The sequence below is a fragment of the Megascapheus bottae genome, chromosome 6 (genome assembly GCF_031878675.1).
Source record: "Megascapheus bottae isolate mThoBot1 chromosome 6, mThoBot2.hap1, whole genome shotgun sequence".
Lineage (NCBI taxonomy): Eukaryota > Metazoa > Chordata > Mammalia > Rodentia > Geomyidae > Megascapheus > Megascapheus bottae.
In genome coordinates this window covers 76,122,741-76,149,297 of record NC_143514.1, presented here as the reverse complement: position 1 = coordinate 76,149,297, position 26,557 = coordinate 76,122,741, and the positions used below count along the sequence as shown (strand labels likewise).

Here is a 26,557-nt window from a genome sequence, read left to right as displayed (position 1 = left end):
CCTTTCCCCCGATGGCCACATCTTGGAACCATTCTTGCTACTGACCCCTTTTTTTGCCCCAAGTTCAAGCCCTAGGACTGGGACTTGAACACACACACACACACAGAATGGTTTCTGGAGCCTATGTAGCAGAGGCCTCTATCAGTAGCCAAGAACTGTACTCAAAAGTTTCTTGCATGGCTGTGACCATCTTTGGAATAAAAATATCATAATGAGACCTCTCTTTGAAGCCAAGGAGAACAGAGTATTAATTAAGAGGGGATTTTGGAGGGGGTGTTTTTCAGATGGGGGGGGGAATCAGAGTATGTGCCTCTTAGCCCTAGGACATGTTCTTATAAATTTGTTGCTTGGTGATTTTGTTGCTATATGAATGTCACATACAAGACCATCTGTGCTGACTGCATGACATCATCTTTAAATCATGAGATGGCAAACAGAGACCAAGACGAATAGGGTCGTACACACTGGTAATCCCGGGTAAATGAGAGGTAAGAGATAAGGAGGATTGAAGTTCAAAGCTGGCCTAGGCAAAAAAAAAAAAAAAAAGTGGGGGGGGCAAGATTTCAACAAACAGGGAGGGATAGTGGTACAATCGTAATCAGAAGCAGACACTGAAGGATTATGGCTCAAGGCCAGTCCCCTCTGAAAAACAAATACACAAAAGGAGCTGGAGAGGTGGTACTTGTGTGGTAGAATATTTGCTTAGCAAACAAGAGGCATCGAGTTTAATCCCTAGTACTGCAAAAACAAAGCAAAACAGTAAACACAAACACCAGTATCTCAATTATTTATGGTCAACAACTAAGATATGGACTTCATCTAACTATGTGTGATAAACTTTTCTTTTTCTCTTTTATTTTTTTGTGCCCATCCTGGGACTTGAAGTCAGGGCTTGGGCATTGTCTCTGACCTTTTTTGATCAAGGCTAGCACTCTACCACTTGAGCTAGAGCTCCATTTCTGGCTTTTTGCTGATTTAGTGGAGATAAAAGAGTCACCGACTCCCCTGCATGAGCTGGCTCCAAACTGCGATGCTCAGCTCTCAGCTTCCAGTAGCTTGGACCAGAGATGTGAAGCACCTGGCTTAGGCAAGTGGTTTTTAAGAATCACAACAACAAAAAAGTTGGGTTCCTGCTTATTAGGAAACCTACCCCCCACTCTTTAATCCAAACACCCACAGTGCTGGCTGAGATGGTGCCTGGCAGGAAAGGGGTCTCAGGTGACCACAGGGGGAGATGCTGTGAACCGGAAGTGCTTCCTTCCCTCTGTACCCACATAAGCAGGTATGCTGGATGAGCGTCACACACCCCAAGGGGACCCCTGAATGTGAGGTCATCAATCAGGTCACGATTTGGGCGTCACAGTTGTGAGAAAGGACACCCAGTTCTAGAAACTTTCATCCACCACAGCTTCTATGACAGCAACCACAGGGACAGCTGGAGAATCTCCTTCCAAGGGAGCCGAGAGGATGCCAGGACAGCCACAGACACATAGGACGTCTGCCGTCCTTTATAAAGCACCCTTTGTCCATTCATAGCCAGTTTAGTACTTGGCTGTGTGGGCGAAGCATAGAAGAGAACAAAAGGGATTTTCATTGGGTTCTGCTTTCTGTGAACCCATCTTTCGAGGAAAGAACTTGCACCAATGTCGTCTGGTACCTTTTTAAGTTTTATTTTTTACACCCATACTGGGGCTTGAACTCGGGACCTTGTGCTCTTGGTAGACCTTTTGTTCAAGGCTGGCATTCCTTTTTTTTTTTTTTTTGCCAGTCCTGGGCTTGAGCTCAGGGCCTGAGCCCTGTCCTTGGACTTTCTCAACGCTAGGGCTCTACCACTTGAGCCTCAGCACCACTTCCAGCTTTTTTCTATGTATGTGGTACCGCGGAATCGAACCCGGGTCTTCGTGCATGCTAGGCAATCACTCTACCACTAGGCCAAACTCCCAGCCCCAAGGCTGGCATTCTTACCACTTGAGCAGCAGCTTTACTCCCAGCTTTCTTCTGGTTAATTGGATACCAGAGTTTCTTGGATTTTGCTGCCCCGGCTGGCTTTAAACTTAATCCTCCGATCTCAGCCTTCTGAGGAACTAGGGTGACAGCTGTGAGCCACAGGACCTGGTTCAGGAAATCCTTTGGTAGAGATACTCTAAAGTGAATGATTTTCAAATGAGTGATCTGGTAACAGCTCCCAAACAGGAGGGTGGGGGGGCGCACGGAAGGAAGAAATGATGCTTTCTTTGTAATGAAGACTGCTTGCCTGGCAAAAGAGTATTTTCTGGGCTGGGAGTTTGGCCTAGTGGTAGAGTGCTTGCCTAGCATGCAAAGACCCAGGTTCGATTCATCAGTACCATATACATAGAAAAAGCCAGAAGTGGTGCTGTGGCTCAAGCGGTACAGCTCTAGCCTTGAGAAAGTCCAAGGACAGTGCTCAGGCCCTGAGCTCAAGCCTGGAACCTGCAAAACGTTTTCCTTCCTTTGAGCTCAACAAATATTTTAAATATTTACATACTAGACAATCACAAGTCCTCGCAGAGGCAGCCGAGCTCTGCCTTGGGTCCAATCCAATCCCAGCAAGTAGTTGCGGGAGCCTGAAACCATTGGTTTGCTTTGAGTTATCAGTTTACAGGCTTCTCCCTTCCCCCAAGATAGATAGATAGATAGATAGATAGATAGATAGATAGATAGATAGATAGGAGAACGTTAAGCTGATCTTGTGGCTCACACCTGTAGTCCCAGCTACTCAGGAGGCTGAGATCTGGGGAATCACAGTTTGAAGCCAACCTGGACAGGAAAGTATGTGAGACTCTTATCCCCAATTAACAACCAAAAAGCTAGACATGGAGGTGTGGCTCAAGTGGTAGAATACAGGCCTGGAGCAAAAAAAAAAAAAAAATGTAAGGGAAAGTGCAAGGCTCTGAGTTCCAGCCCCAATACTGGCACCAAAAAGAAGAAAAACAAAATTCGGTGTTTGTGGTTCATCCAAAACCACAGATGGGCGGCTGGGCTGGGACTCTAGCCGGTTTCCTCAGGAGACCTCCTCTTCCAGGCATCCTGGGCTGGCTTGTCTCCGCAGAGGGTGTCTTAGGGGAGGAGTGGCATGTGATTCTGAGCAAGCGCCTGGATACAGATAAACATCTGCTCTTCAATTACTCAGAAAGGCCTCCCAGCACCCCTCCTCCTACTCCTGGAAGGCCTCTACTGCCCATCCCCAGTGGTTTATAGTCACGGAATTTCCAGAGCTGCTCTGATCTGGGGTGGAAGCGGGGCCAGTGACTCAGATTTTTGATCTCAGGAAAGGTGGGGTTGAGAGATGTCATAGCCACACCTAGCTGTGACAGAGGTGCCCCCCAACCCTGGCATCTATGTTCAGTTCACCTGGTTGTAATCCATCCACTTTCTGTTGCTGTAACAAAACATCCTAGACCACATGATTTATGAAGAATCGAGGTCTGAGCAGTGAGGAATCCAAGAGACTCTTCTTGACTCGTGTGTGGCATTGCTTCTGGGGGGATCGCCGGGTGAGACGGGCGAGTGGGTCAATTAGGATCTCCTTCCCCTCGGGAAGTCCCAGCATGCAGACTTCATCTTGGCCTAATAACCTTCTACAAAGCCCTGCCTTCAAACAATCAGGCTTGCCCCGTGGTGAGGGATGGCAGGGCACAGGCCACTGAGCATATAGCTGTGTGCTTTCCCTGCTGATTGAGATGGACTCTAACTTCTCTGCCTAGGGTAGCCTTGAGTGGCAATCCTTCCAGTCTCTTATCTCCCAAGTTACTATAAGCTTGATCTACTATGTCTGGTTTACTTTAGTGATTTTATTTTTACCAGTCTTGGGGCTTGAATTCAGGGTCTGAGCTCTATCCTTGGGCTTTCTCAAGGCTAGCGCTCTCCCATTGAGCCACAGCTCCACTTCCAGCTTTTTCTATGTATGTGGTACCAAGGAATGAAAGCCGGATCTTTGTGCATGCTAGGCAAGCACTCTACCACTAGGCCAAACTCCCAGCCTTACTTTAGTGATTTTTTTTTTTTTACAAAAGGATCGTATAGGTGTGTCTATGGCTGACCTGGACCACTGTCCTTCTATTTAGCTGGGATTAAAGGCCTGAACCACTGCTCTTGGCAGCATAATGTTATCTTGTTGCCCTTAAGTATATCACTGACCTTTCTAGAGACAGAAACCACAACTGGAAAAAAAAATTGAACCAAAGCTGGGCAGTGGTTTCTCCCCAGCTACTCAGGAGGCTGAGATGGGAGGATTCTGGTTTGATGCTGATTGTAGACAGCCAGATGCAGATTGTAGACTGTGGTTGTGGCAGGGCAGGGCTCATGCTAGGAATTGCTCTGACATATCCAGAAGGCCCTCACCAGAGGCCAGCATCATGCCCCAGGGACTTCCCAGCCTCTAGACTGCAAGCCCAGCAGACCTCTACTCGTTACATAAACCACAAGGTCTTGGATGTTTCCTGATAACTAGGATGGGTCAGTTGCAGGTGGCATTCTGTTCTGTCTGCAGCTCTGACTTCTTCTTCAGCTGTTGTAGGTCGCCTGGAAGATGACATTGTGACTCCTGGTGCCAACAGTGGCATCCTGACACTGGGTGCAGAGGACAACGTGGTGACCACAGGCCCTACCAAGGGGCCCCAGGTGAGCAATCCCAGGGGAGGGGAGGCCTTGACAGGGCACGATCGAGCTCAAGGACATAACGTATTTAAAAAATAAATGTGTAAAACTAGCATAAGCAGACACGAGCAAACAGCTGTGTAGCTCACCACAAAAATCTACTTCCCAGTTTCACCCAGGGAGGAGGTGGCTGAATGTCATAGATGAGACCTTTCAAACTAATGAAGGACCAGGTGGTAAAGCTCACAAGATTGTTTGATATGAAGTGACAACACTGGTGTTATAAGTTCCAGAATATGTGATCTGGGATTTTTTTGTTTGTTCGTTTGTTTTTGCCAGTCCTGGGGCCTGAACTCAGGGCCTGAGCACTGTCCTTGGACACTTTTTGCTCAAGGCTAGTACTCTGCCACTTGAGCCTCAGCACCACTTCCAGCTTTTTCTGAGTACATGGCACTGAAGAATTGAACCCAGGAATTCATGCATGCTAGGCGAGTACTCTACCACTAGGCTACACTCGTATTCTTTTTAGACAGGAATTCTATCCCTAGGCCAAGCTCCCGGCCCCACTGGATTCTTATCTCACCATGGAGTAAGGTGGGCAAGGAGCATGACTGGAACCAGACACACCACACAAATCATACGGAATATCAGCAGATGCATTTTCTTACCCAGTGAATTCTAATTGACTCGTGTGTGTGTGTGTGTGTGTGTGTGTGTGCGCACACGTGTGTGCACGTGCACGTGTGCCACTATGGGGGCTTGAACTCATTACCTACTGCTCCCAGTTGTTTCTGTTCAAGGATGGTACTCAACCACTTGAGCCACAGCTTTACTCCAGTTTTTTTGGTGGTTCATTAGGGATAAGAGTCTATGGACTTTCTGCACGATCTGGCTTTGAACCGTGATCCTCAGATCTCAACTTCCTGAGTAGCTAGGATTACCAATGTGAAACACTAGCACCTGGCTTTAAAATCAACATCTTGTAGTTTGGGTTTGTATTTCTGACCATTGATGTTGGTTGCCTTTTACTTATTGGACAATTGTATATCATCTTTTCAGACATGTGTTCAAATCCATCGTTTGCCTTTTTTTTTGTTTTTTGCCAGTCCTGGGGCTTGAACTCAGGGCACTGTCCTTGAACAAGTTTGCTCAAGGATAGCACTCTGCCACTTGAGCCAGAGCGCTGCTTCCGGCTTTTTTTTTTTTTTCCTGTGGATGTGGTACTGAGGAATCGAACCTAGGGTTTTGTGCATGCGAGGCGAGCACTCTACCAGTAGGCCCCAATCATCTAGGCTCCCAGCTCTGATCCTCTGCTTTTAAATGGAGTTATCTAAGGTAGGTTGTAGGTTCTTTTTTATTCATCTGTTTGTTAGTCACTTGTGAAGTTATAAGGGCTTTCTTTGGTTCTCATCTTTGCTTTTTTGGCACAGGCTGGCTTTGAACTTGGTCCCTCTGCCTCACCCTCCCAAGGGCTATGATTACAGGTGTGCATCATCACATCAGGCCATCCTTGAAGAAATTTATTTGTTCATTTGATTGTTTTTACAGAGGTGACATACAGAGGGGTTACCATTTGAATACATTTCCTTTTTGGCTAATCATCCCTTCCCTGACTCCCAGTTTTTTGCCTCCCATCCCCACCCTCAAGTTTGCAGTTCATTTCCACATATTTTCTGTTGTATGCTGCTGGCTTGTAGAAATAACATGTATACACACTTCCTCCCATCCCAGCTGCCCTCTCACTTTTGGGGTTGTATCCTTTGGTGCTTACAACTTCTTGTTTGTTGTGATCTTATTCCTTTGTTTTCCTCCTCATTCACTTATTTGTTAAATGCTCCAAGAGGCATACCCTTGGAGGGTACTTCTGTGGAATCTTCAAAGTCCTGAGTGTCTCTTTATATGCTAATGACTTAGCTAATTGCTGGCAGTCCCTAGGTAGCTTCCAGTGCCCTAGACCCAAGGCTGCCCAATCAGGTGGTTGGGGCCCTCAGTCCTACCCAGAAGCCTCTGGGTGGAGAACCTTGGTGGAAGTTCAAGTTGATCATCTTTGATCAATGACTTAATCCATCATTCATCTACAACGAAGCCTCCTTAAGAACTCAGTGAGGGTTTGGTGTCTCGTTAGGCCCTTGGAGGGTGGCAGGCTGAGAAGGCTCAGGACCTGTGTAATTCTTCCCACAGAACCTTGGCCTGTGCACTTCTCCAGATCTATGCTTCTCAAAAAGAGCACCAAGGTTAAGGAAAAAGAAATGCAGGACCACAGTGAAGTCTTGCTGTGTCACGTACTGGCTTTGACTTCCAGCCAGCCCACCCTGAGCCTTGTTCCTAGAAAAGAACCAATGAGAGCATGTGCCTCACCAGTTTATGAATGAAGTAAGGGAGAGAAGCACTTAAGAAACACAGCATAAGTTCTCTGTGGAGGCCAGCTACCATTGCTCTCCGAAGCTAGACATTAAAAAAAAAAAATGATTACAAATAGCCTGGTGGTGGGGGCTCAGCCTGTAATCCTAGCTACTCAGGAGGCTGAGATCTGAGGATCACGGTTCAAAGCCAGCCTGGCAGCTAAAGACCAAGAGACTCTTATCTCCAATTAACCTCTAGAAAACCAGAAGTGGCACTGTGGCTCAAGGGATAGGGTGGTAGCCTTGAGCTGAAGAGCTCAGGCCCAGAGTTTAAGCCCATGACCAACCCCCCCCCCAAAAAAGATACAAGTAGGCACCAATAATTGTTAAAAGGGAAAATAAGAGGTTTTTTTTTGTTTTTAATTTTGTCACAATAATGTATAGAGGGGTTACAGTTACATTTGTCAGATAATGGGTGTATTACTTCTCGAACCTTAATACCCCTTCTCATGTTTTTGTCCCTTTTTCCCTCCCCACCCCAGGAAGAGCAGTTTTGAAATTCAAGGGAGAAAAATAATTAGAGGGTCATGATCCAGTATTTTTATTTTGAAGAATTAAGAAATGAGGAAGTCTGCATGCCAAACATTTGGGGTTCATTTCTGGAATAGATGGACTCATTTTATTCTTGGCCCCACCAGTGTTGTTTGTTTCTTGTTTCCAGTTCGAGTTTATGTTAGCTAGCGCATTTTTTTAATGTATCTGTGCCTTCTCAGACTGCTTTATCTCCCGGGTTTCCTCATTCATGTCTCTTAACAGGTGCCAACAACGGCAAAGACCACGAAAAACCCTGGCCTTGAAGATCTGTCCACGCCTGGCAGCTCAATAGATGGTCAGACCTCCACAACCACACCCGTCACCACACACCTCCTTACAGACACAAAGACCAGCCACCCCAGCAGAGGTGGGTTGGCTTTTGTGGACATTCCAATTATAGTATTATAACTAACAGGGGATATACTGGTTCTAATAGAAGACAATAGAGTGGTTTTAATAGAAGACAATGGGAGTGACATCTGAACCAAGCGTTTGTGTGATGGCCTCAGAATTTGATATGTAGGTGGCTAAATCAAATTCAATTTACTGAGTTGCTGGAAATATCTCTCCCTCTCTGCATAATGTCAATAATAATAATGATGATGCTTTTTTTATAAAGAGAGGGTAAGTGAATTAGCTCCTTCTGTTGCTTTGCTGACACCAAAGAGCTTAAAGGTCAGCCAGTCTATGTACAGCTTAAGAGATTCAGCAGCACTGTTCTCTATTTTCCATTATGCTGTACACATGAGAGCAAGGTCAGATCTAAACCAGACTTACCAGGACTTGGGAGTGGTGTTTGTGATTTCAGTGGGCCCTGCCTCCTCAGTATGGTGGAGGAACTTCAGTCAGGCTGGAAGCATGGCTTGGGTGTACAGTTCAAGCTTGCTCAGCAGCAAGTGCTTTTTGAGTATCAGATTCCAAGCTCAAATCATGGCACTGGAAAAAAAAAAAGGCATAAAGAAACAGCTAGGGCTGGCAGTTTGGCCTAGTGGTAAGAGTGCTTGCCCAGCATGCATGAAGACTCGGGCTCGATTCCTTGGTACCACATACATAGAAAAAGCGAGAAATGATGCTGTGGCTCAACTTGTAGAGCTCTAGCCTTGAGAAAGCCCAAAGACAATGCTCAGGCCCTGAGTTCAAGCCCCAGGACTGACAAAACAAAACAAAATAATAAAGGAACAGCTAATACTGAAACTGGATTTTTAGATGCTTAGCCCCAAATTCCAGGAGTCCCACATGTCAGGTCTGGTCATTTCCTTTTATATACTAAATAAAGAGACATGGCAGTGTAGGGCAAAAAGAGGAGATTTGTTACACGGCAGCTGTGGTAAGACCTTAAACCATCTTTAAGAATACAGATGTTTACCATGGCTTTAAGTAGACAAGGAACTCAGGGCAGGAGATGAGAATGGAATGCGTAGTTTAAATAGTCCTAGTCGAGGGTGTGGCCTGGTTGATATCTCTGGGAGAAATTTTCATCTTGTCATCACTTGAGGGAAACAGAAGCCACCCATCAGTATTGCCTGGCTACAGATCTGTCCTAAGTTGCTAGCTGCTCTCTTTTGGATAAGATATGAATAGGTAGCTAGCAGTGCCTGTCCCAGGGGTGGTTTACCTTCTGTCCCAAGATGCCATTAGTCATAAATCTCACCTTTCTTGGAGCCTGAGATAACTTTAGGAGAGAATGGCTCCTCTCATGAGCCCAGCCAAAGCAGCGTTGAAGTTGTCCCTTGCAATAGGATTCCATTCCTATGAGGTATCTAAAGTGGGGAAATTCATAGAGTTGGAAAGTAGATAGAGTTGGCAGTGGCTGGGGGCTGAGGGAAGGGACATATGGGTAAGTGACTGCAGAATTTCAGTTTTGCAAGATGAAAAGAACTGTGTGGTCTAGGGACATAGCTCTGTGGTAGAGTGAGGGCCTAGCATACATGAGGCCCTGGGTTTAATAATTAGCACTGGAAGCCCGCCTACACAGACACACACACACACACACACACACACACACACACATACCACACACACACACACAGTGGATAGATATATTTAACACCATTGAAATGAACCCTTAAAATAGTTAATCTAATACATTTCCTTCTGTTGTTGTTGTTTGCCTGTCCTGGGCTTGAACTCAGGGCCTGGGCACTGTTCCTGAGCTTCTTTTGCACTCTTATCACTTGCGCCTCAGCACCATTTCTGGCCTTTTCTGTTTATGTGGTACTGAGGAATCAAACCCAGCTTTATGCAAGCTAGGCAAGCAGCCTGCCACTAAGCCACATTCCCAATTGCTGCTGTATGCAATTTAACCACAATTTTTAGAAAAACAGTTTTATAGGAGAAAGCTTCTTGACAAATCAAGGAATAGAGAGCTAGAAATAACTCAGCCCCACTTTCCCAAACCAGCAAACAACTCTCCACAAGCGCGTGCTAGACTTCCCCACAGGCTGTAGGCTCTCTCTCTCTCATCTTCACATAGGGCTGGGTATCCACAGCTCTGGTTCTTTGGCTACCCTTATCTCTGAAGATTTTTTTTTTACTATTTCTTAGCTGTGTCTCTGCTGTGTGTGTGTGTATGTGTGTGTGTGTGTGTGTGTGTGTATGTGTGTGTGTGTGTGTGTGTGTGTGTGTGTGTGTGTGTGCATTGCTACTGAGGCTTGAACCCAGGGCCTAAATGCTGTCCCTTAGCTTTGCTTTTTCACTCAATGCTAACACTCTATCGATTGAGTCACAGCTCCACTTCTGGCTTTTTAATGGTTAACTGGAGCCAAGAGTCTCAGCCATTTCTCCCCAGCATGGTTTCAAGCTGTGATCCTTAAATCTCAGCCTCCTGAGTAGTTAGGATGACAGGTGTGCACCACCAGCGCCTGGCCAATTTCTGCTTTGTAAATTGGATGGAAAAAGTACATATAAAATCAACCCAAAGGTGTGATGAAGTATTATATCTTTGCCAATACGAGTTACAAAGTTAGTCTCCAATCCGTTTATTTAAAACTCCCCTATGCAGTTCATTGAAGAAGTTATCTTCTGCATATATTTGCTAGTTGTTCAATTATACTTATAAAATCCCAATAATTCCTTATAATTATGTTTTTCTCTTGACAGGCAAAGTGGATGAAGAGGCACAGACAACAGACAAGAATGGTAAATAAGACTTTTTGGTATCCAATTAGTACTGTGGGAATTGAAAGAAAATTTCTTTGAATTTAGTCTGAACAATGGACTGCATTCTTTTCTGGATTTTAGCCACTAGGAACAGAAAAAGATTTCCTTCTCAAAACAGATTTCTTTTTTTTTTTTTTTGGTGAGTCATGGGTCTTGAACTCTGGGCCTGGGTGCTATCCCTGAGCTCTTCAGGCTACCACCCTACCCCTGGAGTCACAACCCCACTTCCCATTTTCTAGTGGTTAATTGGAGATAAGAGTCTCATTCTTTAGTGCCAGGGTTGGCTTTGAATGAACCATAATCCTCAGATCTCAGGCATGAGTCACCAAGCTTGGTTACGTGTCTTCCCCCACCTCCCCTCACCCCCCCCCCCCCCCCGTCGTGGGACTTGAACTATGGGTCCCTGAGTTTTTCATCTCAAGACTAGTGCTCTACCACTTGAGCCACAGCACCTCTTCTGGTCTTCTGGTGGTTAATTGGAAATAAGAATCTCATGGACACTTTTGTGCCTGGGCTGGCTTTGAACCAGGATCCTCAGATGTCAGCCTCCTGAGTAGCCACTGGCATCTGGCTCTTCATGTGTCTTTTTAAATTTTTTATTCAGAGAGAAAAGAGAATCTCCTATATTTTCTGGGTGCGGGAGGAGGAGAAGGAGGAAGCCAAGAGCAGGTGACTTATACCTGTCAACTCAAGAGGCTAAGATTTGAGGATCATGGTTTGAAGATAGCCTGGGCAGGAAAATCTGAGATTCCTATCTCTAAATAACTAGCAGAAAACTAAAAGTAGCTCAAAGTGGTAGATCATTAGCCTTGAGCTAAAAAGTTCAGGGACAGCACCCAGGCCTTGAGTTTAAGCCCTATGAAGAACAAACAAAACAAAACAAAAAAAGCAGGTCTAGCCAGGCACTAGTAGCTTACCCTATAACTCTAGGTCTTCAGGAGGCTGAGCGCTAAGTATCAAAGTTCAAAGCCAAGCTAGCCAGAAAAGTCCATTTGACTCTTACCTTCAATTAAGCAACAAAAGTGGAGGTGTGGCTCAAATGGTAAAGTACCAGCCTTGAACCAAAAAGGGCAAGTCAGAGTGTGAGGCCCTGAGTTCAAGCCCTAGTATCTATGCGTATGTATGTATGTATGTATGTGTATAATACACACACACACACACACACACACACACATACACATGGGGGCAGAGTTGGGGGCAGAGTTCCTTGGTAAAGCACTTTCCTGGCATGGGATCCTAGCATTGCAAATAGATGAATGAACGCATGGAACAGGGAATCTGTTGGCTTTTGCTGGGAATGGACAGAGAGATCCACAGAGTAGACCTGCAGGATGACTCCCATTGGTGGAGGCCAGGGTGTCCTGTGTGGTTCGGAGCCATTCATTCATAAAATGACTGGATCCATAAAACGGGATTCGCTTAGGGCTGGGGATGCCGCTCAAGGCCCTGGCGTTGACGCCCAGCCTGGAAGGACAGGCTCCATGCTTTGCCTGGGTCCGGGAGAGATGACATGGAACTTCACTTGCTGTATGTAGTGACACAGGACAGTTGTTGGCCTGTGCCATTTATTGCACAGTGTGGGGCTGTTTCTCCTTGGGTCCTCACGCCCTCTCCTCCCCTCTCTTTCAGGTGGTCTGGCCACAGTGGCTCTGGTTGGCATCATCGTTGGGGTCTTATTAGCCATTGGCTTCATTGGAGGCGTCATGGTAGTGGTTATGCGGAAAGTTTCGGGAAGGTTCTCGTAAGTAAACTACTGAATGTGACTGCTGTATGTAAACCACGGGCAGCCCTGAACAGTGTCTGGCCTTTTAGTTAATGCCTAGAAACCTCGACATGAAGGTGATGCTTAAAACCCATTACCACCACAAGCACTGCACCCGAGGATTCCCCAGCATACATGTCAGCCTAGATGTCTAGATCAGAAGGCCGTAGCCTGGGAGAGTTCTTAAGGTGACGTCTGTCATTGAAATCTGACCTAACTCCATCTCTTGTCTTCATTTTCCACCTAACTGAACATGAAAGAAAACCCAAACCAAGTCTTAACTTGAGACCTCATCTCAACCGCAATACCCGTTCTGGTTTCCCACTGTTGGAGGTAGGAAGTTTCTGGAAGAGAGTTTGTCACCAGGGTGAACTCCCATGCTGACAAGAGGGGTCGTGGTGATTGGTGGGGCTTTATAGATCCTTCCATGCCTGCCCCCCCACCCTCCGACACACACACACACACACACACACACACACACACACACACACACACACACACAAAACCTTCCCTGGTCTTCCTAGCTTCCTACCATTGATAATTGATGAGAGGAGGAAGACATTCTTTCTCTTAATTATATTTCCTTTAAGATTTCAGTGTTCCATCAAGCTGGGTGGCTTACCCTTATTAATCTAGTTACTTTAAGAGGTAGTGATCTGGGGCCAGGAGCTTGGCTTAATGGTAGAGTGCTTACCTGGCATGCCCAAAACCCTGGGTTTGAATCCTCAGTACCACATTACAAAAAAAGCCAGAAGTGGTGCTGTGGCTCAAGTGATAGAGTGCTAGCCTTGAGAAAGCCCAAGAACAGTGCTCTCAGGCCCCCAGTTCAAGCCCCAAGACTGAAAAGAAAGAAAGAAAGAAAAAGAAGTAGGCTTCTGATGTTTTCTCTCATGTGTGGAAGTTTAGCTCTAAATTAGAAATGTATGCATGTAAACATATACAGGGTTATATGCATCTGTACACAAACATATCAACCAAAGTATGAGCTACACAGGGGAGGATCGAACAACTAATTTAACAAATTGAACACCAGGAAGCTGGAATTTGTATTGGGTGTGGGTAAGATCAAGGGGAGTGGGGAGGACAAATGGAGAGTGGAAGGGTGCATGACTGCAGTTGTAATATTCAATGTACACATGTGAAAATGGAACCAGGAAAATTGAGGGGATGGGTGGGGATGAGAGAGATGTGGGAGAACGATCAGGATGCCTTATATGCACAAGCTGACATGTTAAATTGAAAGTCCTTTGTGCAACCACTTAAAGATAAATGAATGAATGAATGAATGAATGAATGAATGAATGAAAGAAATTTATTTTGCTGGTCCTGGGGCTTGAACTCAGGGACTGGGGTGTCCCTGAGCTTCTTTTGCTCAAGACTACCACTATAGCTCTTTGAGCCACATATCTACTTCCAGCGTTTTCTCAGTGATTTATTGGAGGTGAGGAGAGTCTCACAAACTTCCCTGACCAGGCTGGGTTCGAGCCATGATGCTCCATCTCAGCCTGCTGAGTAGCTAGGATTATGGGCATAAGTCATCAATACCTGGCTTTAAAAATATTTTTTAAAAAATAAATAATTTGGGGGGCTGGGAGTTTGGCCTAGTGGTAGAGTGCTTGCCTAGCATGCACGAAGACCCGGGTTCAATTCCTCGGTACCACATACATAGAAAAAAGCCGGAAGTAGTGCTGTGGCTCAAGTGGTAGAGCACTAGCCTTGAGAAAGTCCAAGGACAGTGCTCAGGCCCTGAGTTCCCAGGACTGGCAAAAAAATAATTTTGAAAACTAGACATCCAGAAGACATCTAGCCAGCCTGGGCTGAGACCTTGTATGAAATTACACTAAAGCAAAAAGGACTGGCTTAAGGAGTAAAAGGTCCTAAGGTGAAACTCTAGTACTGCCAAAAAGATAGAGAAAGAAAGAAAGAAAGAAAGAAAGAAAGAAAGAAAGAAAGAAGACAGACAGACAGACAGACAAGGCAGCAGAGCATTCAAACTCACAACCAGAGGAGAAAACCTTTGTTTGGTCTTTAGGGGAGACAGATCATGCTGGAAACCAAAGTGGGGAACAGATAGTTGGGGGTAGAGGGGTCTGTGTCATGCTACAGCTGCAGAGGTACTGTGCTTGGAGGTGTCTGCATGTCTGACCCCAGAGGAGTGAGGGGAGATGGAGGAGGAAGAGGAGAAGGGCTCCAGGTTCTGGAACTGGAAGTTAGAGGAGAGGGCCATCAGAGCACTGATTTATGGGTTTGCTGTTCACAGTGACAGCAAAACAACTCATCACCTCCTTTCTTGGTGTCCACAGGCCCTGAAGGACTGAAGGGTGAGCACATCCGAAGCGTTTCTGACTCCCTCCCCTCCCCAACCCCGGCTGTGGGAGATGATAACCCACGGCCCCATGGCCAGTCTCCTCCCATCTCATGGGGAGCCAATCACTCTGCCAGAAGAAACCGGAGGAGAGGGAATTCACCAGACTCAGCAGCTCTAAGCAACTGCTTTTTGAAAAGAAGAAAAAAAAATATATATATATAATGTAAACATAAATTTTATACTAGATAATTTAAACAACCAGATGCATAGAAAATGAAACAAAACTATGTCAGAAGGCTGAGATCTGAGGATTGCAGGTCAAATGCAGCCCACACAGAAAAGTTCATGAGTTTCTTATTATTTCTAATGAACCAGCAAAAAGCTGAAATAGTGGAGTCTCAAGGAGTAGAGGCCCAGACTTGAAGTCCCAGTACTGGCACCAAAACAAACAAAACAAACCCAAAACAAAACAAAACAAAATTAAATAAAAGAAAAACTCAAGCCTCAGGACTGGAAAAAAAATACTCAATTATGTCAACTGATTTAGAACCAAGAAAATATCATTCCGTTGATGGCAGAGAGACAGGGGTCTCTCTTCCCTTTGGCTGTTCTGTGTTATTGTTAAAATGTGAAGGAATCTGGAGGTGTTTATACCCCCGGAGTCCTTGGGTCCTGGTGTGACGTCAGTGGAGAGCTCAGGCATTTTTTTCAGTTGCCGGTCTGTTGAAATCCACGCATTCCAGTGCAGTGGGGTCGGTTTGGGGAAGGCCGATCTGATGTGAATAATCAGGAAGAAAGCCTGTGCTTGGAGGATTATGGGATGAGCAACTTCTTTGAGGGGCATCCAGATTGGTCATTTCAGAAGCATGCATTTGATTTCCTAGCCAGAAGTTGGTACTTGGGTGAAGGTACTTTGTTCCTCCTAAGGTCACCTAGCAACCACAAGTCCAGTGATTCCAAGGCTTATGTCACCTGTCCACTCTTGATTACCAGAAGCCATGACTGGCTGCTCTGTCCTATGCAGCGCTCAGCTCCAGACAAAGAAGCTGTTGGATGCTCCCGTGATGCCAGGGACCTGACTGGCCTAGAACCATGTGCCACGTTTGGTTCCTGAGCAGATGGAGACCATAAAGTTCCCCTGGCATGGTGGAATTGAGGAGAGAACTGAGTTTTTGTTTTCATTTTGTTTCCTTCTAACACTTGCTTTCTCCCTCTGGGGGACAGAGAAAGAGAGTTAAAATAATCTTCTACAGAGGCCAGGAGTTTGGCCTAGTGGTAGACTGCTTGCCTAGAACCCATGAAGACCTGGGTTTCATTCCTCGGTACCACATACATAGAAAAAGCCAGAAGTGGTGCTGTGGCTCAAGTGGTAGAGCTCTAGCCTTGAGAAAACCTAAGGACAGTGTTCAGGCCCTGAGTTCAAACCCCAGGACTGGCAAAAAAATAATAATATACAATACTAATATCTTTAAAGCAATCTGATTTAAAAAAAGACCTGATTTTCAAAATACAAGCTGTTAGTCATTACCCTATGGATTGTGTTGAAAAGATCAAAATAAAAGTTGCCTGCCTCTGTCCCATCCAGGTCAGGGCTCCTTTCCCTCTGTGGAATTTTGTTTCGAGTTGTTCTCCCTTTCGATTTGTTCTCCCAGATGCTGTGTCGTGACTGCGATTGCACAACCCTGATGGCCCTTGAACTAGACAGAGTACATCACACAGGAAAGAATAACCCACCACTTGGTGTGACGGGGTGTGGATGTTATTCTAAACAACAAATCCACGATGTCTGTGGGTCCTGGAAGCCAGGGTGGGAATTAAACATCATTCAGATTCCTGAGCAAGAGTTAGGAAGAGGATTCATTTCTTCTGTCCCAATCTTTCTTTCCTTTTCCACCTCCCTGATAGGGAGAAAATAAGAATCCACACCAAGTCTTACATCCTGCACTGGACCTGAGCCTGCTGGTCCTGGCTGTGGACTCTCAGTCTCACCTGCGTTGGGACTCCACGCAGTGTCCAGTGCAAAGCCTGAGTCACACCTCTGATTGTGATCTCCATTGAGTCTGCATTGTTATTCTCCGGGAAAGACTGTAGCCTATGCAAAATACCTGCATCTTTTATCTGGACATCAGTGGCCCACGCTGTCATCCTCGCTACTCAAGAAGCTGAGATCTGAGGACTGTGGTTGGGAGCCAGCCTGGGCAGGAAAGTCAACGAGACTTATCTCCAATAATGATGCTGAGGAAGCAGGAAGTGGAGCTGTGGCTCAAGCGTCAAGTAGTCGAGTGCTAGTCTTAAGCACAAAGAGACTCAGGGACAACATCCAGACCCTGAGTTCAAGCTCCAAGGCCGGCAAACAAACAATAAAACCCTATCGTGTGTGTGTGTGTGTGTGTGTGTGTGTGTGTGTGTGTGTGATCTGACATAGACTTGAACTCAGAACCCAGGTGCTGTCCTTTAGCTTTTTCGCTCAAAGGTGATGCTCGACTCCTTGAAAGCTCCATATCTGAAATTAGACCTTGTTTCTTAGCTACTCCACTCATGGCAGGAAAATCTATGAGATTCTTCTCTCCAATTAACCCCCAAAAAAGTAGAAATATGGTTCAAGTGAAAGAGTGCCAGGCTTGAGTGGCAAAAGCTAAGCAAGAATGTAAGGCCCTGAGTTCAAGCCTAAGTACCAGTACATAATAATAATAATAATAATAGGAATAATAATTGCTTGTTTTTAGCCTCTGTTTTTTTCTTTCAACTAGATAGAACCATCTGGAAATGAAGGCTTCGTCCTATCTCATGCACCTCCTCTAAGAACCAATTCTAACAAAGAGAAAATAGATGAGGAGCCTGGCCTGCTGGCCCTATGACTTCCCCACTTTTTCTATGACTGCACATGAATTGTTCTGTCTATGGGGGGGGGCGGTCTCACAGTGCTATACATGTCTATAATGCACTTTGAGCATTTCTGTTAGGCCTCCTCCCCCCTCAGATGTGTCGTGTGTGTGTGTGTGTGTGTGTGTGTGTGTGTGTGTGTGTGTGTGTGTGTGTGTGTGTGTTGGGTGTATGTTGCTCAAGGCTAGCTATCACTTAAGCAGCAATTTCACTTCCACTTCTGGGTTTTTGCTGGCTCATTGGAGATAAGAGACTCACAGACTTTCTTGCTTGCTGGGCCTGGCTCTGAACCCTGATCCTCAGATCTCAGCCTCCTGAGTAGCTAGGATTGCACGTGGAAGCTGCTGACACGTGTGTTGTGTAAGTGGATTTTTGTTAGGATCTTTTCCTAATGTATGCATAAATGTTCTCCCCACTAGGCCTCTCTTCTCTTGCACTGTCCACTGGTTCCCCAGTTCTAATTCTTCTCTTACATTCATGTCCAGCGTTATCTGCACATGAGAACACACGGGAGAGTCATCTTTCTGCGACATCATCTTTCCTTAGCTCTCATTTATTTGATTTTCAGGCTGTGTTTGGGCTGCTTGTGAGAAAGGCTCCATGGAGACTGAGGCAGGCTTGGATGTTAAGGTTTTTTTTGTTTTTGTTTTTTGTTTTTTGTTTTTTGTTTTTTTTTTTTTTGCCAATAGAGAGGGTGAGAACTTCTCAGGTGTAACAGGAGAGTAGCGCCCAGCTAATAGACTCAGCTTTGCGGCCTGTAGGTTTGGGCCTTGCGCCGCTGCCTTCCTCAAGCTTGCCACGGCTAGAAGATGCGGTGCTGTGATGCCATGCCGTGCACATCACGAGACTGGGGTTGCTGGGCAACTATGCCGAATCCATTTGAAATCCTCGGGTGGGGTGGGGCCCCTCCCCCACGCTGGTATGAGGGAAGTGGGATTTGCGGTCTGTGGCCGGTGATATAGATAGACCTGGCACAGGCCAAGTGCCATCAAAGCCACCCAGCTCTGCCCCTCGGCGCTCTGCTGCGGTGCTCTGGGGTCATCTTAGTGCACAGACTGGGCTTTAGTTCCACGCCCGAGCACGCTGTCCTGACAGCCATCCCAACAACATACCTGCCCGCCCGCCCTCCCTTCCTTCCTTCCTTCCTTCCTTCCTTCCTTCCTTCCTTCCTTCCTCTGTCTCTTCTTTCCCTCCCCTCCTTCCATCCCTCCCTTTCTTCTCATCTTCCTCTGTCTCTGCCTCTGTTTCTGTCTCTGTCTCTCTACCTCTCTCTCTCTGTCTCTCTCTCTCTGTCTCTCTCTCTCTGTGTGTGTGTCTCTCTGTCTCTGTCTCTGTCTCTGTCTCTCTCTCTCTCTCCTCCCTTCCTCTTTATTTTTGAATTCTGAATTCTTTTTCAGGATTTGAATGGGCAAGCAATTCTACCACTTCAGTCACACCTCCAGCCCTTTTTGTTGAGGCTTATTGAAGGTCTAGATTTAAATTCAAATACTTATTTTTATAAATAGACACATGCACACACACATCCTTTGTTCCTATTTCCCTTCAGAGGAACACCTGAACTCTTTTTTTCCCCCACTGATAATAAAACATTTGCATGACACAGGTTTATTATTTCCTTTCAAAATGATAGAGCTATCTCATCTACATTCCACAAAGATACATTTTAGAGCTAGTTCATTATGTCTAATAAAAGTACAACTTAGTGAATTTTAAGATCACCATTTTTTTTTTGCCAGTCTTGGGCTTGGGCTCAGGGCCTGAGCACTGTCCTTGGACTTTCTCAAGGCTAGAGCTCTACCACTTGAGCCTCAGCACCACTTCCGGCTTTTTTCTATGTATATGGTACCGAGAAATCGAACCTGGGTATTTGTGCATGCTAGGCAAGCACTTTACCACTAGGCCAAACACCCGGCCATGTCACCATTTATTTTTAAGTGCCAGGTGACTTATCTAGCGAGAGTGGAAATGGATTCTTCCCTTTTGATTTGGTTGTGGTTCTGTCTGATTGTTTTTAAGACAGTGTCTTGCTATGTAGCCACAGCCTGTGTCACACTTGAGAAGCTCCTGTCTCCAATTCCCAAAGGCTGGCATTACAAGTGTGTGCCACCGTCCTGGCTCACAAGTCATATCTAGCTTCCGATGTCCTTAATGTGTAGAGGACTCACTTAAAGACAAGACACTGGCTTGCGGGAGGAAAACCAGAGTCCACAAAATGGGTGAGGCGATGTCAAAACCAGGAAGATCTTATAACGGGCAACTTCTCCAAAATGAGAAAGAAATCCTCGGCATAAAACATCCAGTGTCTATTCTCTTTGAACACAGGAATAAACTGTCTCATCGTCAGAAAGCAGCACAAGTCAGACTACCACAGAGGGGGTTGAATGGTGGCTCCCCCAAAACATGTCCAGGTCTTCTCCTTGGTCCCCAGAGAGTGATTGAATTGGGTGTGCGTGTGATGTAATTTGATTTTCTCAAGATGGTATAGGTGGTTCTAAACCCAAAGGCAGTGTCCTTACACAAAGAGAGGAGGAAGAGAAGAGAGACGAGGAGAAGCTCAGAGGCGATGGAGGAGGTAAAGAGAAGAGGGATGTAGCCACAAGCCAAGGCCTGCTGGGAACCCCAGAGCTGGAAGAGGCCCGGAGACGCCCCTCACTCCTTTAGGGGGATCCAGCTCTGTCCTGACACGGGGCCTTCAGTGCTGTGAAAGAACACATTTCTCTCATGTGACACCACCCAACTGCTTGTCATCTGTCACCGCAAATACACCCTCAGGGCCATTCCAGGATGGCTGCTCACTGGTGGCCCAGCCCAGGCCAGTTGGGAAGCAGCCTCGACCTCTTTAACCTTGAGCCAGTCCCTCTATCCTTCCAAACAATGGATTGGCAGCCATCGCCCTTCCTCTGTGACAGACAGATGTTCCCCGGCCTTCCTTAACTGTCATTCCAATGTGGAACTCCAGTCAGAGGAATCCATGCTGAAAGAAAGATGGCCTAGAACAATAGCCAGAGCCAGTGCTGGCCGGAATCAAACAGGAGGCCAAACTGGGCCCCTTTACCACCTGCTCTGGTGACTAACCCAGAAACTCTTTCCTTGCTCAGAAAATGCCTCCGTGAAAAACAAACCCCACATCCACTCAGTGAGCACTCTTCAGATAAGAGAAATCCTTTAGCAACGAGGGACCACGATTTTAAGAACATATAAAGCCTGCCAATAAAAAACAACAACAACAAAAATAAACAGTCCTTGGGCCCTTTGGCTAAGAGAGAAATATTCTTGCTGGGCTTCTTTTTTCCCCTCAATGCTCCAGTCCAGCATTTTTTTTTTGCTGGTTATTTAGAGAGAGAGTCTCACTGGCTTTTCTGCTCTGGGCTGGCTTTAAACCGTGATTCTCAAGTTAGGTTCCTGAGGACGAGGATTACAGGCGTGAGCCACTGGCTGGGGGACACTTTGGAGGGTGTGTGAACATTCTCCGGAAGTGATGCAGCAATATGCCGCCATCAGATCACCAGGTACACGCCGACTGCAAGAATGACTGGCCCAGGACAGCATGCCTGGCTCCTTTTGCTTCCCAGTTCAGTTTGTGGGTGGGGTCTTTGCCTGAGCTTACTTTGAACCACAAGCCTCCGGGTTCCACCTTGCAAACAGCTGGGGTGACAGGCATGCTCCTCTATGCCCAGCCCTCTCATGCATCCCAGGCATACCCGGGGCACAGGAAAGCCCACCATTTGCTGCTGAGAAACATGGCTGTTCACATGTATCACAGAGTCTGCGGGTCACACTCCATGCTGGGCCCCACCAGGGAAACCCTTCTAAATTACTCTACTGCCAGGCCCAGGGGGCTCATGCCTGTAATCCCAGCTACTCAGAAAGCTGAGATCTGAGGATCAAGGTTGAAAGCCAGTCTGGGCAGGAGAGTCTGTGAGACTTATCTCCGACTCACCTTAATAAAACCAGCAGTGGAGCTGTGGTTCAAGTGGCAAGCACTGGCTTTGAGCACAAAAGCTCAGGGACAGTGCCCAGGCCCAAAGTTTAAGCCCCAAGTCCAGCGCACACACACACACACACACACACACACACACACACACACACACGCACGCACGCACACGCACGCACAGAATTTGATATTCTATATTCAACATGGTTGTAAATGTAAGAGTGTAAGCCAGTCACATGAAGGGCTTCTTGCTAGTTGTTTAGTGGAGTTGCTAAGGAGGAACGTAGTGACACAGATTCAGGGATAGCATTTTTATTTGTACAAATCCCTTGCTCTGGCTTTGAGTCACTGACTCTGGGCAATTGCAGGCCTCGGCCATGTGGAATCCTAGCGCCATCTAGTGGCAAGAATTACTTGCCTGAGAAAAAGAATAGAGGGCTGGTCAAGAGAATCTTACATCTCGATTTCGCAACCAATTTCGATAACACATTAATTTTAATCCTCTGGGTTAATCAGACATGTTATTTAAAAAGCTGATGGCTGCACACAGTAAGTCCCATTGGTGCTACAGTACCCAAAGTCCTGGGAGGGCAGGTGGTAGTGCTGGGATGAGGGAGAGAAACATGAAGAAAAGAATCCAAAGCTGAGTTCATACAGCCTCAGCCTCAAACATTTTGAGGAGCTTTGAGCACAGAGCTGTTTCTGGGTGTCTTCTTCCCTGGGTCTGCCCTGAGGATCCTGCTGGCTGTTTGTGATGGTAGTTCTTACCCACCAGCCCCAAGCTCCGTCTGCACATCTGACCTGGTACAAGGAGTCTGCGATCTCGCAGCCACCCATCAGTCTCTGAGCAAACTCTGATAACACAGCTCCAACCTGAGCCAGCAGAGTCAAAGGCCTCTGGGGAGAGCTTGATACGGCCAGCCAGACTGGTGACCAATGCTCAGATCTTCCACCCTCCGGGATGTCTTTGTTGGTAGTGGTGATGAGACTGAGCCTTGCTGTGCAACCCAAACAAAACTGAAACTTTGTAATCTTCGTGCCTCTTGAATGCTGGGATTACAGGCCTGTGCTTCCATGCCCAGCTCACGCATAGCAACGTGTGCCCACACGGTTCCACAGAACACACATTCATGAGGCGCACACGGCAGGGTTAGAGCAGAAGCAGTAGCTATCTTTTATGACTACAAGCAAAGAATTAGAAAACTCTCCATGGGATCTCAGGAATATGTATTTTCTTCTTAGGGCCTAGTATAGATTTCAAAAAGGGATATAGAAAAAAGATGGCATAATCTGTATATATATCACAGAGCCCAGCTGCTAGGGAGGCAGAAGCAGGAGGATCAAGAGTCTGAGGCTAATTCTGGAAAAGTTAGTGAGACCTTATTTCCAAAATACCTCCACAAAACAAAAGGACTTGGTTTGTGGTAAGTGGTTTTTAAGCTTGTTAGAATGTTGGAAGCCCTTGGTTTAATCCCTAGAATAGAGGAAGGAGGAGGAAAGGGTAGAGGAGGAGGGGAATGAGGATGATGACAAGAACGGAAGGAGGAGGGGATGGGGGAAGAGGAGGAGGAATAGTAAGAGGGGAAGGAGTAAGAGGAGGAGGAGGGAAGGGGGAAGAGGAGAAGAAGAGGAAGAGGAAGAGGAGGAGAGAAAAAGGAGGAGAAAGAAGGAAAAAGATGGGAGAAAGAGGAAAAAACTGCGCACACGTGCGTGTGTGTATGTGTGTGTGTGTATGTGTGTGTGTGTGTGTGTGCATGTGCATAGCAATATTTATTTATCATTGTTGTTTATCTAGTAGTGCTAGGGTTGGAGCCAAGGCCCACAAATGTTGGGTGAGCACACTGCCTTGAGCTAGGCCCCAGCCTCTCCCTACTTCCTGTCCACCATGAGGTTAAGAGACTCCCCTCGCCACAGACACCTGCCTCTATGATGCTCTGCCCAAGTGCCAGGGCCAAGCAACCAGGGGGTAAATGTCTAAAACCATGAGTGAAATAAACCCTCTGTCTTTTGGTGTCCTTTATGTACAGTATTTGGTGAGGGTGACACAAAAGAATTCACCCAGGCATTATCCTGTCCCTTAGCTTCAGAAGTCCACAGGACACCACAAGTATGTGCTGACCAGAATTTCCCAGACGTGACCAAATATCCCTGAGAGGAGCAGGATGGGGTGAACTCTCTCCCTGGCTGACAGCACTCACCCCTCCTGGAAATGGCCCCAAGAAACTTCCACAGGCAGAGTAGCATGGAAAGCCAGAACATTTTCTGTTGGCTGTGGTTCACTGGGCTGAACCTGGCATAGGCACTGGGGAAACTGGGAAATGTCGAGAAACAGGATGGAAGGTTGTGGGTGTCAGGCACTGAGACACCTACAGGCAAATGGCAAGAATAGCCACTGTGGTCTGGCCAGCCCCTAGCTGGGGTGAGCACCGGCCTCAGGCCTCGCCTTTCTCCAGCCTCCGCACATCATGGGTCTTGTCCAGGAATAAACTAGGGAATGTTGAGATTCGTGATTTGCTTGGACTGTTGAAGTCAGAACTGTACCTGGTGGGGGAGGGGAGGGAAAGCTCACTTTTGCACTTAGCTCTGCCCAAGACAACACTACACTTTCCAGAACCCTCAGTGGAGATATCATCCTCCTGATGTCTTAAAATATCCTTCCCCCACGTTGGGTGATGTCTCTGTTAGACAGAGACTATCGCTTAAGCTACACACCTTTTTAAACGTGCTTTCTTATTCTTCTAATAGGGTCTCATCTCTTTGCCAGGGTATGAAGCAAAAAACAAAAACTCTTGGATACCCACCTTCCTTTTTTTCCCCCAGTCCTGGGGACTGAACTCAGTGCCTGAGCACTGTCCTTGGGCTTTCCTCAAGGTTAGTGCTCCAGTTCTAGTTTTTCTATATATGTGGTATCGAGGAATGCACGGGTCTTTGTGCATGCTGGGCAGGCATTATACCACTAGGCCAAACTCCTGGCCCCTTGGCGACCCACCTTCCTATAAACACCTTCCCCTGTAGGCAGGATTACAGAGGTACACCACCTTTCCCAGTTTATTGCTTCGGATGGCAATCTATCTCTTTTTCCAGGGCTGGCCTTGAACCATGAGCCTTCAGATCTCAGTCTCCTGTATCACTGGAATTACAGGTATGACTCACCCTGCCCTCATGGCAAAGGGCCTTCCATTCACCCCATTGCCATCACTAGCCCTGCATCTCACGCAGAGAGGCCTCAGCACAATATGAAACCCAGAGTGAACAACACGGGATCCAGGTTTTAGCACTGAACGCCTGGGGCCTCAGAGAATCCTTCAGCCCCAGCAGGCTTTAATAGACCTTCAAGTCTTGAAGGTGACCTTCACATCTGATTTCCTAACTCTGTTCTAACACATCTCACAGCTGTGATATCGCATGTTTTTTTAAAGCCTCAAACAAAGCCTGCAACTCCCCAAGATGGCCACAAGGGGGTTCCATCCCCCCGTGTATACAACACGGCCTACACAGAAAGAGAAGGCTCCTGGTGGAAGCCATCACATTAAAATGGCTGTCGGGACTACCTGTGGCTGGATGGTGGAAAACAACCAAGAAAGGTATGTAAGTCAATGACATTTCTCCTCCTGCAAGCAAAGCAAAACAAAGGACAGCAATGAACACAGAACTGTTCCCTTGTGTTTCCAGGATCTGGGGGATGGTGGTGGTTTTTGTTAAATTCTGGTACTTGCTGAAGCAAGAAAGCAGATAAGTAGCCTAGGGTCATAAAATCATGTCACACTTGAAAGGCCTGGATCTTCCCACTGTACCCATGTCCTTGGAACACAAATGTGTTTGTTTGGTCAGTTGTGGGGCTTGAGCTCAGGCCCTGGGCTTGGTCCCTGAGCTTTCTTATTCAAGGCTAGTGCTCTACCATTTGAGCCACAGCTCCACTTTGGATTTTCTGGTTGTTAATTGGAGATAAGAGTCTCACAGACTTTCCTGCCTGGGCTCACTTTGAACCAGGATCCTCAGATCTCAGCTGGGGATTAGTCACTGGGATTACAGGCATGAATTCAGATTCCTTTCTGGGTTGTATACCTTACAAATATTCAGTCCTGGGTTTGTCTTTCCTTTCTTCTATTCTCCCTTCCTTTCTTCTTTTCTTCCTTCCTTTGCTTCTTTCTTCTGGTGACAGCAGAGGAACTTGAACTCAGGTCTTCCTGTTCATGCTTAGCTTTTTCTGCTCTGCCACCTGAGTTACAGCTCTACTTGTGGCTTTTTACTATTTAATGAATGATCATGAGTCTCTTGGATTTATTTGCCTGGGCTGGCTTCAAATCTTGATCTTAAGATATCAGCCTCCTGAGTAGCTAGGATTACAGGAGTGAAATCTGGCACCTCTAACCAATCTCCTTCTCGTCTCCTCTCTGTGTCTCTCTCTCCTTACCTCCCTCCTTCCCTCCCTCATCCTCCCACCCCCATCTCTCTCTCTCTCTCTTTTTGCCAGTCCTGGGGCTTGAATTCAGGGCCTGGGTGTTGTCCATGATCTTCTTTTGCTCAAGGCTGGCACTCTACCACTTGAGCCTCAGCACCACTTCTGGCTTTTTCTGTTTATGTGGTGCTGAGAAATAGAACTCAGGGTTTCATAAATGCTAGGCAAGCACTCCACCACTAAGCCATATCCCTAGCCTGGCCCTTCTCTCCCTCTCTCTCTCTCTCTCTCTCTCTCTCTCTCTCTCTCTCTTTCTCTTTCTCTCTCTCTCTCTCTCTCTCTTTTGCAGTCCCGGGGCTTGAACTCAGGGTCTGAGCTTTGTCCTTGAGCTTTCTCAAAGCTAGAGCTCTACTACTTGAGCCACAGAACCACCTCCAGCTTTTTCTATATATGTGTTACCAAAGAATTGAACCCTTGTCTCTGTGCATATTAGGCAAGCACTCAACCACTAGGCCAAACTCCCTGTGGCCTTTCTTAAGGAGACACTGCTGAAGTCGGT

General features: G+C 46.5%; 1 protein-coding gene across 2 annotated transcripts; it reads left to right on the top strand.

Annotated features, from left to right (window-relative positions):
- Nucleotides 1-1,531: 1,531 nt before the first annotated feature.
- Pdpn (podoplanin) lies at nt 1,532-17,006 on the top strand. Of its 2 annotated transcripts, XM_090335784.1 has the most exons (7): nt 1,532-1,653; nt 4,529-4,641; nt 7,776-7,920; nt 10,653-10,691; nt 12,342-12,453; nt 14,778-14,795; nt 16,435-17,006. In XM_090335784.1, the coding sequence occupies exons 1-6, from the start codon at nt 1,644-1,646 to the stop codon at nt 14,782-14,784; spliced, it is 426 nt and encodes a 141-aa protein (XP_090191910.1). In that variant the 5' UTR covers nt 1,532-1,643; the 3' UTR covers nt 14,785-14,795; nt 16,435-17,006. The 2 variants fall into 2 exon arrangements, with proteins under 2 accessions (XP_090191910.1, XP_090191909.1); XM_090335783.1 differs by lacking the exon at nt 16,435-17,006 and having other exon boundaries at nt 1,543-1,653; nt 14,778-16,393.
- Nucleotides 17,007-26,557: the final 9,551 nt, after the last annotated feature.